The 16433-nt window shown below is 35.3% G+C and overlaps 2 protein-coding genes across 2 annotated transcripts; both read right to left on the bottom strand.

Moving 5' to 3' along the window:
* Positions 1-285: 285 nt before the first annotated feature.
* On the bottom strand, positions 286-6439 carry HELRODRAFT_191334 (hypothetical protein; the record flags this gene model as incomplete). Its single annotated transcript, XM_009017974.1, has 12 exons — positions 286-725; positions 1379-1506; positions 1709-1947; positions 2238-2257; positions 2773-2898; positions 3358-3396; positions 4100-4190; positions 4428-4530; positions 5008-5059; positions 5401-5453; positions 5799-5872; positions 6336-6439. 12 exons carry the CDS (start codon positions 6437-6439, stop codon positions 621-623), a joined length of 1134 nt encoding a protein of 377 aa, XP_009016222.1. The 3' UTR covers positions 286-620.
* A 6519-nt stretch (positions 6440-12958) lies between these two features.
* On the bottom strand, positions 12959-15897 carry HELRODRAFT_171236 (hypothetical protein; the record flags this gene model as incomplete). The annotated part of the gene is made up of 8 exons (XM_009017973.1): positions 12959-13125; positions 13182-13341; positions 13786-13911; positions 14142-14198; positions 14431-14515; positions 14926-14977; positions 15595-15765; positions 15846-15897. The coding sequence occupies 8 exons, from the start codon at positions 15895-15897 to the stop codon at positions 12959-12961; spliced, it is 870 nt and encodes a 289-aa protein (XP_009016221.1).
* Positions 15898-16433: the final 536 nt, after the last annotated feature.

Here is a 16433-nt window from a genome sequence, read left to right as displayed (position 1 = left end):
TGATTGATTGGATGGTTGATTTATTGGCTGATTGTTTGGTAATTGATTGGTCAATAGTTAGATCATTATTCATGATGGCCAGCTGTTTATAGTTAATCGGTGCTGTTGGTGTTGGAGAAAGTAAACAATCTGGTAGGTTTATAATCTGAATTTGTAGTTATTGCTTCTGTGGGACCTCATCAGATAATTTCCAATTGTTTATATATCTTGAAGGAATTTTGAATTGGTAGCCATTAGAAATGGTGCAGTAGTTTTGTTAACCTCAGAAATATTGCCCAACAAATATTTTGTCATCTCGGGATTTTATTAGAAATAAAAATATATAAAATATTTCGAATATTTGAATTAAAAACATCACAATCGACATTCGAAAACAAAATATATAAATTATATTTAAATTAAAAAGCAAAGTAATGTAAGTATTATTTATCTAAAACATAATTTTAATAATTTCGATCTTTACATATTTACAAGACAGAACGCAATATGTTATTTCAGTGGTGACATAATTCTGTTTAATTTATAAAATGGTAAGAGGAAAGAAGTATAATTCTTTGAATTTTGCACGTTGGCCATCGTTGGTCGGATGGAGTTGAGTGAAGTGGACATTATTCACGAGTTTAGCTTTCAGTTTGTGAAAATTTCAGATAATCGCATGGAAGATGAATTATTAAGGTGAAGGGCAATCCATTAACATTTGATTTAGGAATGGAGAATGTTCTGAGCTGGATGGTTGTTAGAAGTGATAAAATTAAAAATGGTAAGCAAGATAAAATTGGTATCTAGTTTAATTTTGATAAGGTCATATGGCACTGTAGCGTGCACACGCACAGAGTCCATATACAACAAACAACAACACACGTTTAGACGACATTTTCCCCGAGATCGGGGGTTGCCGTTTGGCTACCTATGATGAAACCGAAATACCCCTCGACGCCATTCACATCTGTCCATATACAACAAACACCTCAAATAAAACGTTGACCAATCGCGAGTAAGTTGAAAAGTTGATAAAAATGGAACCAAATTTTTCTGGGATTGCAGTTTTTGGATGATACAACTTTAAGAATGAAGTCTTAAAATCAAGTTAAATGATGACGATGATGTTTGATGTACGCTAAAATTAACGTCAAGTGAAAACAAAAAGCTGATCGGTCAAACTGTGCCCTGCTATTTTTTGGCAGGCAACTTTTTGAGAAGAACATCCATCTAGAAATCACAAAATTTATGAAAGTAAATTGTTTATGAAAATTATCAAAAATGAATAAATCGTTCAACAATAATTTGAATAATTAGGAATAAATTAAAAAAACTAATTAAAACATAAATGAACTTATTAAAAAGAGTATGACGAATGAATAAAATATGCTGAGCTGACCTCCTTGTCAACGAGAGCCTTCTTCTCGAGTACTACCTTAACTTGGTCGTTGTTGTTTGGTTGCGAGGCCTTCGATCTCGCCTCTGCTGAGTAAGCTGTGCTCATCTGCTTCAGCGAGCTTATGTAGGCTGCATTTTTGTTGGCAAGTCACGTTAAAGTATATATTCAGTTATTTCAACTGCTATTTACTTAAAATACTATGATGTGTTTTAACGCCTCAAGATCTATTTATTTTGGAATTTTTACCCATTAGACATTTAAACCAATAGCAATGAGATATGTTAAAGAAGAAAGAGATAGTGACAATGATGAGGTGGAATATACACTAACATCTGATGAATGCCTCGCCGGCTTCATGCACTTGCCTCTTCAGGTCGTTGGCTCTCTTCAGCATCATGTTGCTTTTCTCCTTCAGCAATTCAACCTCCGCAGGTTTCATCCTGCTTCTGTACTTGGCCAGCTTCTCTTCAAGGGCATCTCGTTCATACAACAGCACAGAGATGCAGTAGTTGTGGTTGGGTGATGCACGTTGTTGTTGAGATGGTGACGGCTTAGGAAGTAGCTGTGTCCTTATTTGATTAATTTAAAACAAAGATCGTCGCATTTTCTGACAGCACGACATACTCGCACATGAGTAAATTGTGGTACCACACCACGCACGTGTGTTGTGTGGTATTGTGCATGCACGCACACAAATGTGTTTGCGTGCCGAAATGTCGTATCTGATATAACTCTTATTTCAACGATACAAACAATAGTAGAACATCGTTAATAACCAGATGAACAGGTGATAATAGTTGGTGATATAATACTAACAACATATTATATAAAAACAATGATGACTTGAATTAATACGTACTTCGGAGGAGCTTGTGGCACCTGAAAATAAAAAAAAAACAAGTTAATGACTGAACAGCTAATACCATTAAGTGCTGAAAATTAACATAAAGTAATTAAGCGACGTCAGTGTTATTAAGCGACGTCAATAAACCAGTTATTAAATATTTATCATCAACTTTTATCATTTTCCGTATTTTGGCTATTTAATATTTGGGATGTTTTGGCGTAAGATTAAATTTAATTTGGATATTCAGGAGAATATTAAATATAGTAGTAATAAAATGTCACAACTCTAGGGATTTCAACTCGTCGTCACAACCAAGCAACACTCCAACATAACAAAAATTGAAGCTCAGCACAACTTCGGCGTAAGAACATATCAGCAACAACACTTCACCTGCACCCAACAACAACAACAACAACGACGACACGATCCAACATTAACTCACTAATAGCAACACCAGCAAAAATGACGACATCAGCAACAACAAACTAGAAGCAACAAAAACACTCAAGCTACAACACACCACTAACGACACAACTCACCAACCCACCTGTTGAGCAGCAGCAGCAGCGGCAGGAGACACCACCTTCCTAACGAATTCGTCGATGACCAGCCACTTCTCCCTGGCCTCCTCAACCTGCTTGTTCACAAACGGGTCCCTCACCCGAAGTTTCACCTTCCGGTCACAAAACGTCACATTTTTATATTATATCTTTATTATACTTACTAGAATGCCAGAGAACATTGAATAGATTTTATTTCTACCTTTTACTTCCCAAAAAAGCAAATTTAAAAAAAGATAGCACATTACAAATAAATATTTCTCCCGATTCAAAATTGTCAAGAAAGTAGAAAATTAAGAGCCAGAAACTGACGATAAGAGATTACGTAATTTTTATTAAATCTCTTCTAACAAATTCCCAGACGTATCAACTGCACGCACAGCCCACGTTCACGTGCGTGAATCGTGCATCGCAACCATGATAGGCGCAGATCTCTTTACATTAAAACCCTGCCATGCCAGTGCAGCAGCTGAACCAGGCCCCCTAATCATTACACCATCTTGCCGCTCAAATAATAATAATTTTAATAATACACTAGTAAACAAAAATATATAATATAATGTATAACTAACCTCAAGTTTCCCACCAACTGCTTTTCTTCCTTCCATTAACTAAATGAATGAATGAATGAATGGATGGATGTATTACGCGAAAACATTATTATAAATCGTTAATATTTATTACTCTTATTTACTGTTATTGTTTATACTTTTATTGCTACCACAACATTTTAAACAGCAGCGCCAACCACAAAATATATCAACTCTGGAACTGGATAGAGAAATTTCAAACGCCAGTCAAGCCGACCCTTCCTCCTGCCAAGAAATCATCTTAACAATAATTCGCAAATGCAAACCAAAATCTTTACCCTACTCTCTAGCAGTTACTTCAAAAGATGCTCAATACTACGTACTATTCTCACAAATCAGCGAAACAATAGAATTTACAACAACCTGGATGGTAAGAACCTAAAAAACGAAAATATTCAAAAGAATTTTTGCCCAAAAATTAACGGCAAGACGAAAAATATCCAGCCTTTAACTTACGTGCTCAACAACACACAAAAAACATCAAAGAAAAAATTTACGATTCCGAAGGCAACAACAAAAAAGCCAGAACTACTGATGATAAACTAAAAAATATGCTACGCTATCAATAATAAAGATCACCCAATTTGACAGGATAGCCCAGCCCATTTAAATCCTCGACTCCACATTCATATAATAATAATAATAATAATAATTATCATTATTATTAACAATTATTATCATTAGTTATAGTTGTATTATAGAGTATCAAAATATAAAAACATACATCGTAAGTTTCATGATAAATGCATTTGTCTTCAAGAGGTTGAAGTTTGATTTGAACGCTGCCCAGGATTTTGTCAGCTTTCAAGAAGCCCCTGGTGTGGTTAGTGATCAATCAATCAATCAATCAATCAATCAATCAATCAATCAATCAATCAATCAATCAATCAATCAATCAATCAATCAATCAATCAATCAATCAATCAATCAATCAATCAATCAATCAATCAATCAATTGAAAGAATCATTTGGCAAACAAACTGACCAGCCAAACAACCAGTTAACAAGCCAACCAATCAGCCAACCAACCAACCAGCCAGCTAATAAATAACCTCTTGTAATAGACATCCATCTTGAACGTCTTGCTACTCTTCAGCAGCCTCAGAAATGATCTGGACTTACGATTGACTTCTAATTTGGTCACGTGGTTAAACTCTGGTTGAAGGTCAGGGTCGGTTATTATTTTTTAATGTTGTTTCAAACATCATTTAAACATGTTGAATCAGGTAGGTCAAGTATGTGAATGTATGTAAATGTTTGAAATCGTGTGGCAAGTAATCAACCAAACCAATTAATTAATCTATCAATTAATCAATCAACCAATCAATCACTAAAAAGATCAATCAGTTAAATAAAATCAATGAATCAACCAAATAATCAACAACCAAACAGTACATTTAACTAATTATTTTATTTATTCAATCAAACCAAACAACCAGCCAGCTACCCAACCAACAAACAAACCAATCAACCAACCAGCCAGCCACCCAACCAGCCAACCTACCAACCAACTAACCAGCCAACCAACCAACCAACAAACCAAAAAAACCAATCAACTAACCAACCGACCAACCAACCAGTCAACCAACCAACCAACCAACTAGCCAACCAGCCAATCACTACACTACTGACCAGGTGAGTTGGTACCTTTAATTGCAGGGGTGTCACCTGTTTGAGGTGTGTCCTGCATTGCATTCAAAGAACATCAACACTTAATTAAAAACATGTAAGTTAATCCATCATAATAATTATGAAAGCCAAAAGAAGATTTGACCAGAACAAAAAAAATTAAAAAAGTGAATCATTCAATATTATGTTCAACTGACCGACAAACAAACCGAACAACCAATCAAACAACTTATCGATCAATCAATTAACCAATCAATCAACTAACCAATAAGTTAATAAACCAATCCATTAATTGGTCAACCATCCAATAAACCACAAGTTTATTGGATGGTTTATTAAAAAAAAAGCAACAAAAAAAAAGACAAAATAGTGATTGAAAATGAAAGTGAAACTAGCAGGGAATGGAAATTCGTATCTGACGTATGTGTGCAAATCTGCGGCACTGTAACCTGGTACGTTGTTGTTGTTTTTTGTTATGTTGAGTGTTGTTGTGTGCTAGGTGTTTCTGTAGGTCTAGGTAGTTGTATGCTTGTGTGCGTGTGCTTGTGTGCGTGTGTTTGTGTGTGGTGAACGATGCCATCGAATGTAAGTGCTCGGGGACAATATCATCAATAGAAAACAACACGGAACACGTGACAAAAGCAAAACCATTCAATAACAGCACACAACAACACACGCACAACAACAACGCATCAATAATAAAAAACAGCAACTACATCAACAATGACATCAACAACAACATCAACAATAACATCAACAATAACATCAACAACAATAACAACAACAATAACAACCAGACGGTGGATTGAAGTTAAGCCCTCGAACCACAGTTACCTCGAGGTCATTGTCGCCAAGTTCAGGACAACAACTAACATAGCATAAATGTTGAAATGAATGAGTGAATAAATCAATGAATGAATCAATGAATCAATGAATCAATGAATCAATGAATCAATCAATCAATCAATCAATCAATCAACCAATTAACGAAACAATGATTGAATGAATGGAAAAATAGATACATAATTGAAAAATAAAGTAATTAAAAAAATTAAATCTTGGAAATTTGACAAAAATTGTTGCTAACTTTATTTTTAGTATCAAATCAACTAAATGTAAAACATCACCATCATTATCATCATCATTATCATCATCAACCATAACATACACATCTCCACAACATTTGGGTAAAGAGATGGTGTAATGGTTAAGACATCTGAGGGAAAGAGAGAGAGAGAGAGAGAGGAACAGAGAGAGAGAGAGAGAGAGAGAGGGAGAGAGAGAGGGAGAGAGAGAGAGAGAATAACAACGAAACAAAAAAGAGCACGAACTGAACAACCGAGAACTGCCTGGTCTCATAATGAAATCGTGGCACGGGATCCGAATGTTGGAAAGCATTCTTCAATGATTCCAAGTCCTTCCTAGATCCATCCATCATTCTTTCAAATCTGTGTGTTTGCATGTAAGTTTGAAATGTACGTTTGCTCGTTTGTATGTTGGCTTGTATGTATGTGTGTGTGTGTGTATGTATGTATGTATGTGTGTATGTTAAAACCAAATCAGCGATGAGTGACACTAAACAGTCAAACATCTGAAAAAATCGGTTAACAATTGATATCTCGTTATTCGCTCACGTCGGCGTTCAATTGAACATTTAATTGAACATGTGTGTATGTATGTATGTATGTATGTATGTATGTATGTATGTATGTATGTATGTATGTATAATGTATGTATGTATGTATGTAAGTATGTATGAGTGTATGTATGCGTGTATGTATGTAGATATGCATGTGTGGCTGCATATGTTGTACGCATATGTTGGATGTTTGATTGTTTGTACTGGTATTATTTTGTCTTTATTTCATATTAGTTTATTAATATTGAATTTATTTGATCATTCGAAACCAGATTGTCGGAGTATGAGATTTTGCTGGAGTTGGATTTTTTTTAGGATTGTGTTCTTAAGAAAATGAATATGCATAGCTATAAGAAATCATCTTTAAAACTGAAAATAAATGTTAATCTGAAAATCACATAATTTGACTCCGTATATTGTAAAACAAATATAAAGAAAGTTTACTATGAAAAACAAGTAAATTGACTGATTTTAAGTGTTTTTTAAGATATTTTTTCATTTAGTAGTGATAATAAAGTTAAATTATGGTGTGTAAGTTGAATCCGGAGTCAAAACTAAATACAACAATCTAGAACACTCAATACAACGATCCAGAACACTCAACATGATGATATATTATATAATACTTAATGAAGATGGAGTTTGTAATGATGGTGTTCATAGTGATGATGGCGATGATGTCCAAGAAAACGACGATGATATTGTTCAATATGATGTTTAGAATCATAAAAATAATAATGATAACAACAACAATAATAATAATAACAATAATAATAGTAATAATAATAATAACAATGATTGATGAAGATGATGGTGTTCATTGCATGGTGATAACGACATTTGTTACATTTATAATAATTATGCTTACAATATAGATTGATCACATATAAGATGATAATGATGATGATGACCTTGATGATGACAACGACAGCGCTCGTGATAATGGCACGATGCTGATTGCGATGACTGATATGATGACAATGATGGTGATGATGATGGTGGTGAATGAAAACAAACTTGTTTGCAGATGATATATCACCAAGTTTTGTGAACATGTTTCTGTTTGTCTCACACATCTGTATTTTGTATGCATGTTTGTGTATGTATGTATTCATTAAAGTATAAAACATGAATTATGTGAAATTCCGGTTGATAGTAAACATTTTTCACTTTCATTTTGTATTTATTCTTTTAAGAAATACTTTTATATATAAGGCAGGAAAAATAGGAATGTTATGTTTATGTAATACTATTTTTTAATAATTTCTTTTGAAAACTGATTTCATTTTAAAAGTAATGTTAAGATGGCCACACTCATTGAGTTCCTGAACAAACTCTACTGTGGTCATCCTGTCTTCTTATTAATTATTTTTTTAGATTAATAAATTTGGAGAAGCAAATGAAATTTCGTTCGTTGGTATGTATGTATGTATGTGGTGTAAACGCATTGTTAAGTAGGATGGAGGCGATGGATTGTACGTGAGCCGAGACTGTTTATTCAAAAGAAATGACATGAGAGTGAGAGAAGCAGTGCTCCATAATAAATTGAGAGCTAAACGCGGCTTTACTGAAAATCTGGAGCGTCCATCGACAGAGGACGAACCGCGTGAAAGGCTGGACAAAAAAATAGCGAAAAGAGAGCTGACGATGCCATCAGAGATGCACAAGGCTGGACAAGAAGGCAAAAAAAAAGAAAGTTGAGGGCCCCATCCGAGATCAGGGCAGTGAAATCATCTGGGACACAACGTCATCAGATCGCCAACGATGATGATGCCTCTGGTAAAGGCTCTGCTCCGGATGTGCTGATGGGCTTTCAACAACAGCGTCGCGTCAAATGACAGACAACCAGGCCAGTGGACAATAAACCAAGGAACAATGAATGTGGTGTGCGTGCAGGGCGCTGAGCCCGCGTATGCATGTAGGGAACTAGACAAACGTTTGAATGTCACTGAACATGTCTGAATGCGTGCGTGAATATCGACATGATGTCCGCATGCCCGTATTTTGACATTTGAATTTGATACTTACATTCATTGTAGATTGCTTCATTTTGTTTTTCGGTGGTTGAGATGTTTAACTTTTAATGAAAATTTCAAATAGCCAATTGCCTCGTCATCTAATTAGTGACGCGCATGAATGGATTAACAAGATTCCCACTGTCCCTATCGTCGACTATCTAGCAAAACCACAGCCAAGGGAACGGGCTTGGCAGAATTAGCGGAGAAAGACCCTGTTGAGCTCGATTCTCATCCGACTTTGCCGTAGGTATTGCAGTTTGTATATATATTATTTTATGTATGTACATTTGCATATGTACAATTATGTATGTACGTATGTATATATGTAAGCAACTACGTATGCCCGTAAATATGCATGTATGTATATATGTATGCATGTACGTTTGTGTGTAAGTTAAAAGAAGTATCTTTAATAATTTTGAAAAAAGAATCTCATTCATATATTTGTTATGCTGAATACAAACTTCACGAGACTACACAATGTTTGCGGTCATAGATACATTTTTTTAATAGATCCTAAATTCTGTTTTAAATTCTACATTATTTATAGCTTCCTGTAACATCCGGTGCGTGATTAAATTGTAAAACATTCCGCCGTAGTAGTGAAAAGTGCAACTTTAATGGCAAGACCAATTTAAATTTCGAACAGATTTCTTTTTCGTAATAAATTTTCAAATGGCTCAAAAAGAAGATGGACAAGTTTTCTAACGCACATCATGATCCAAACAGACCAGTGGCCATTGTCAAACCAGAAATCTATATAGTCTTTATCAATGAAGATCGTGAAGATGAAGATATACACGATTATAATGAGGTAACATTGATGATGTAAATATATATTATTATATTCAACCTGATTATGAAAATAACGAGCAAGTAGATGATGCTGCAGATGAAGATGATGATGTGGATGATGATGAGGGTGGTAACCAAGAAGATGATGAGGATGATGTCCTGTTGCTTATTTGCAATGAAATACATGATTATGAAGATAATGAAGTACATGATAGTGAGAATGCTGGCTGACCAACAAGTGTATGAGGATGGAGATGACAACCTCTAAGATAACGATGAGATTGTAAATGAAGATGCAGATGACAAAATATATGAGAATGAAGTTGTATTTATTGTTGAAGATAACAAAACAGATGACGATGAACATGATGATGGAGACGTGGATAGTGGAGTACATCACTTAGAGAAAGTACCTGTTATTATGAAGATACGTGACGAATCTTCTGAAAGGTAACGTAAATCAGTGCTTCTCAAAGTGGTGGTCCGCGGACCGGCGCCGGTCCGCGGACCAATAGCTGCCGGTCCGCGGCGAGGTTCCAAAAATTTTGAAAATTAATCAGAAAATTCATAGCTTGAACAGCAACGCAATTGCGAAAGTCATTGTTATTACTAGTAGATGAGTTTAAAGGTAAGCAAGTTCACGAATGCATATGCATGACTATAATTAATATTCAATGTGATAACGCGAAAGGACGCTTGACCAATTAACTATCGGATCCAGCTTAAATATTCAATCTTTCTTTATCAGCTATTTGCACATGTTCAGAGTAAAATTGATAAAAACCCGGTAAAACTAGGAGTTAACAACGTTATTGCTAAATTAAAATATATTTGTAATTTTGAAATTTATATATAAATTGAATAACTCATTTTGCAATTTATTAAATTTTATTCAAATTAATATATAAAGTTGCTAGAACTATTGTCAGGTTGGTTCAGATTTTTTTTAATATTTTCATTTTATTTTGATGTTATCAAGACCGCTAATTTGTTTTCTTGAAAGTAAAAGTTTATTTTATTCAAAAATAACTACTTTAGGCATGGCGAAACAAGGCCCGATAGACAAATTTTTGAAAAGGAAACGTCAGGAAGAGAATTTGATATATGAAAGTAGTGACGATTCTTCAGTTTCAGACAATGAAAATGGCATCGTAAAGGCAATTGGTATTGAAACGTGTGCAACAAAACGTATTAGAACTAGCTTCATTCGAAAGTACGATGAATCATACATTCAATTTGGCTTCATGCCAATGGACGATGGAACAGAGTTGAAACCGCAGTGCGTTATTTGCAGCGAGGTTTTGTCGAACGAAGCAATGAAGCCATCAAAACTAAAAAGACATTTAAATACCAAACACAAAGACATTTGCACAAAACCAAAAGAATATTTTGAGAGAAAACGCATTGATCTGAAGAGTCGCCAAAAACAAATGTTTCGTATTTCCCATATAAACACGTGTGCGCTACGAGCATCATATAAAGTAGCTCTGCGAATTGCCAAAGCGAAAAAGGCATTCACAATTGGTGAAACGTTAATAAAAGATTGCATCAAAGATGTCTGTTTTGAGATGCTGGGTGAGCAGGCTTCAAAAAAAATAGACCAGGTGCCACTTTCAAACAGTACTATTGGTCGACGCATTAGCGATATGGCAGAAGACATTGAAGAGCAGGTAGTTGAACAAATGAAACTTACAAAGTATTATTCTTTGCAGCTGGATGAAAGCACAGATGTGGCCAATATGGCTATTTTGTTAGTTTATGTTCGTTTTGAATACGAAGGAGATTTAAAGGAGGAATTTTTCTTTTCAGCATCACTCCCAACAAATACAACAAGTTCTGAAGTATTCAAAACTGTCAGTGAATATATCATTGGTAAAGAAATAGATTTCAAATATTGTGTTGGTGTCTGTTCAGATGGTGCTGCAGCAATGACTGGACGTTATTCTGGTGTTGTAACTAAAATTAAAGCAATAGCACCGGAGTGTAAAGCAACACATTGTTGCACTCACCGAGAAAGTTTAGCAGTGAAGAAAATGTCAGATGAACTGAATAATGTGCTCAGCGAAGTAGTCAAAATAGTAAATTATGTGAAAGCAAATGCACTAAATTCAAGACTTTTTGCCAGATTATGTGAAGAAATGGGGGCTGATCATAAACATCTATTGCTACACACTGAAGTGCGTTGGCTATCCAGAGGAAAGGAATTAAAAAATGAACTAGCAGAGTTTCTGCAGGTTAAAAAGCCCATCTGGTCAGAATTACTTATGAATATCAATTGGCTCGCAAAATTGGCTTATTTGTCAGACATATTTGCATTATTAAATGATCTCAATATTTCAATCCAAGGGAAAATGGCGACTGTTTTCACGATGGCTGATAAAATTGAAGGACAAAAAAGAAAGCTAAAATCTTGGATAAAAAGATTGGAAAAAGAATGTTTCGAAATGTTTTTTAATTTAGCTATAGTCATTGATGAAGCAGGCAAAGGATTTGACATCAAAAGTTTGAAAACCTTAATCATTGAGCATCTGTCCAGCTTATCTGAACGGTTTGAATTTTATTTTCCAACGGAGGATGACCCACGAATAGGAAAGACATGGATCAGAAATCCTTTTGTTGAACATAAGAAAAATTTGACTGTTAAGTTGGAAGATAAAATTTTGGAGCTTGCTGCTGACCAAGGCCTAAAAATGAAGTTTGAAAATACATCATCTCTTTCCGCTTTCTGGATCAGCATCAAGTCGGATACCCAGAGCTCACTGACGAAGCAATAAAAACCCTTCTTCCTTTCCCTTCTACTTATTTATGCGAAGTTGGATTTTCATGTTTGACTGCAATGAAAACAAAATACAGAAACTGTTTGGAAGTTTGTTCTCCGCTACGTGTGGCACTGTCTTCGTTTCAGCCACGTCTTGAGGAATTAATAAATAGAAAACAAGCTCATTCATCTCACTAATTTTTTACAACAATTTTTATTTTCTAATGTCGAAATATTTTTTATTGTTATTTCATTTTGAATGAAGTTATACAAAAAAAGATTCAAATTTTGTAAAATTGATAACACTTCGCATATATATATATATATATATATATATATATATATATATATATATTCCGCAAGCTGGGTGGCGGTCCGCGACGTTCCTGTTAAATTCGTTGCCGGTCCGCCGAACCAAAAAGTTCGAGAAGCACTGACGTAAATGATGCCAAGGTTGATCACAGTGATCGGAGTAATGAAGTAAATGATAATATGAAGATGGATTACGATGATTTTGAAATATGCAAAGTTTTGAAAATTTTCAGAAAGTTTGAAGGCAATAAAGATGAAATGTCGAAACATGTTTTTTATAGTGGGTGGACGCAAAGATAAAACAACAATGAATCTAACTGACACAGTAAGGTATGGAAACCCTTCTAGATCATTGCGATGAAAAAGTTGAAAAAATAGATATAAATTAATTTTAACATTACATTATCAATGTTCAAGATGGATGACGGAATTTCAAAATCTCGTCCACTTCAACTTGTTACAGCAACGCTTAAATAGACCATGCATAAAAACAAAAAAACCATTTCGTTCATGGAGAAGAATTGATAAAAAGCGGTTCAAGTCGTTGATGGAATGTTCTTTGATCAGGATATGAGTAATATCAAGAACCCGGACACAGGCTGATAATTTTTTAAAGATGAGATGCAAAATTTGTGGCAATGTTGCCACGTTTCACCTTGCAACTTCCACACCTCATCCTGTTGATCTGTGCTCCGACGATGAATGTCGTACAGCAGAAAAACGTTGTCGTAAATTTGAAGGACGATTTCAAAGAAACCTAATTCGCTTTCAAATCGTTTTTGTTTCAAAGGGAGGGGAAAGAATATTGCAACCACCTAATTGCAATCAACAAATCACGTCAAAAAATTGTGGCACAGTATTTTGTGCAGCGAATCGAGACTTGATTTTACCAACTCGATTGTCAATCATACTTCAGACGATTTTTCAACTAACTTCAGAAATAAAATAACTAATGCACGCCTAAGAAAACGCAAATTTATATTTAATGATGCTACAGGTGATGCTAGTCAATTATTTTCATTCAGTTCGTTCACCTGCTTTTCAATTTGCACGAGTAAAAACAAAGTAGAAGAAAGAATATTGACAGAAGAAAAGCAATGAATACCTAAAAAAATTAACAAATGTTGAACGAAAAAATGTTAATTTAAAATATCTAAAAAGTCAAACTACTCCAGCAATATAAACATCAATAAAACGTCACCACAACATAAACAACACGACCAACACCAGCACCGGCATCATCAACGACAGCATTTCACCTTGATCTGATGCAGAAGTTCATCCTGCAACTTCTTATAGACCTCCTGTGCGTCGTCACTGCACACATCACTCGCGTTCACCAACACAAAGTCGCCATCCACGTCCTCTCCTGGTGGTGTGGGGATCTGCGGTGGCGGTGGTCGTGGTGGTGACGTTTAAAATGTTTTCGTGATTACGTCATTTTATTTCTTTCATTCTCAGTTATGAAGCTTTGACATCCGGACATGTTACTACATACAAATCCTTTCTTACTTGGTTGCAACGAAACATTTGTGCCAATGATTTTATTTTTGGACATGAAAATAAATAAATAAATAAAGGCTGTAATGTCAACATCAAGGGTGTATTGACAAACCTGAGAGAGATCAACCGGAAGGCCTGATTTAGATGCTTCGATCATCTGGTCAAAACCCTTTTCAAGAAATAATGTGCAAACAAAAACTATTAACCAACCAACCAACCATAAAACCAGGTGTACAATGAGGCGATCATAAAAAGCGTACAATCAAGGGACATAAAAACATCAACAACACCACCAGTGGGAACAGCACCAGCAACAATATCACGAACAACAACACGAACAACAACAACACAGACAACAACAACGGCAACAACCAACAACAACAACAGCGAAAAACATCCACCTTAGCCATCCTCATGTACTTCTTGGCGAGCTCCATGTCCCCTGATGATTTGGCTTGCATGGCTGCCTTCTTGAACTTTAGCTGCCTAACCCATTTACATGTAACAATTATTGTTTTAAAACTTTTTACGAAATGATAAAAATAACAATAACAACAACAAGAACACAAATTATAACAGTAATTATAACAACAATTATGAGCAAATGATAATAACTATATGTATATATCTTTGTTTGTTTCATAACATTAATAACATTAATTTATCCTTAGTAATATGAAATGATAAACCAGAAAAATGTATACCATTGAAGATACACAAGATATATGTGTGTATGTGTGTCTGTGTGTGTGTGTATGTGGGTGGGCATGAGTATGAGTATTATTATACTATTTTTTGTAAGTATATAAGTATGTGTCTATAGATGCATGCATGTATTTCTTGTTTGTGTGTGTAATAGTGTCTGTGAGTTTGTGCACGTGAGCGTGTGAATTAACCTCTGCTCCAAGAAGACTGCTTGTTGTTCCGCTCTGCTGTGCACAGTGGATGCTGTGTGGTTGTGGTGGTCGTGATGATGATGAAAGTCATGATAGTGATGAAGAGGAAGAGTAAGAGAACAACGAGGGTAGTTAGCTAGTGAGCATTATGACGATGAAAGCTGGGAGATGTTATGACGCACGGTACACACACTCCATCATGCCAAACTTGTTTTGAGAAATGAACGCTTGACGATAGCTAAAAAAACCGGACGCCAATCGCATTACAAATAGCAACAACATAACCCAACAACAACAACAACAACAACACACGTTTAGACGACATTTTCCCCGAGATCGGGGGTTGCCGTTTGGCTACCTATGATGAAACCGAAATACCCCTCGACGCCATTCACTGAGGGCCATTGTCACTTTCGTCATCATAAGTAATTTTTTTTTGCTAATTTTTACGCAGGACGCCCTTCCTTACGCAACCACAGTTATAAGCGGTGGGCCTAGCCTTTGATGATCCAACATCACTCACAAGGCAGTGAGGGTCAGTTTAATGTCATAACCAAGACGTAACAACATAACCCAAACAACATAAAAAACATAAAAAACATAAATTTACAACATTTACTCGGTAACTAACAACATAGACATCAACAACTTCATTATGAATAACAACACCTTGTCGCGACATCTGCTTCTGCTGCGGCTGCATGGGGGATGGCTTCTTGGGAGGAGGTGGCGAGGAAGGCGAGGATTGTGGCTGTTGTGTCTGCTGTGGTTGTGGCTGTTGTTGCGAAGACTGTTGACTTTGTTGTTGAGGCGAGTTGTTTATCGGCAGTGGAGGATAGCCTGCAAAAATAATGATAATGATGATGGTGAGAACAGCAATGATGATGATAATGATGATGGTGGTGGTGGTGGAAAGTAACCAGGCGGATCAGGCAGTTCACTGTAGTCGTACGGTTTCTTGTTCTTTGTCATTTTTATTGCCCCCTCATATTGCTGAATGGATGAATGGACGGATGGATGGACAAGTGAAAAAATGGTAGAATGAATGAATGAATAAACGAATGAATAAATGAATGAGTGAGGAAATGAATGAATATAAATGAATTAATTAAATAACTTAATTAATTAATTTTTTAATGAAAGATTGAAAAGGTAACTGAAAGATGAGATGGATAATCTAAAAAATAGATTGAACGGTGGATTAAAAGTTTAAGCGTATGTGGACTTGAGTAAATAAAAATGAATGAATGAATAAACAAATAAAAATGAATAAATGAATGTGAAATGAAAAAATGATCTAGACGATAGGCCGAAGGAAGAGTCTTGAATATAATTGAAACATGTGATAAACAGTAGAGAAAAAACCGCATAAAAACAACGATCATCGTCAGCTTCACGTCATCATCATCGTCATCATCATCATCATCATCGTCATCACCACTTCCTTCATCATTATCACCTTCATCATCGTTAACAACAACAACAACAGTTAGCACCTTAACTATTCT

Source organism: Helobdella robusta, assembly GCF_000326865.2.
Source record: "Helobdella robusta unplaced genomic scaffold HELROscaffold_20, whole genome shotgun sequence".
Lineage (NCBI taxonomy): Eukaryota > Metazoa > Annelida > Clitellata > Rhynchobdellida > Glossiphoniidae > Helobdella > Helobdella robusta.
This window is presented reverse-complemented; position numbering and strand designations above follow the sequence as displayed.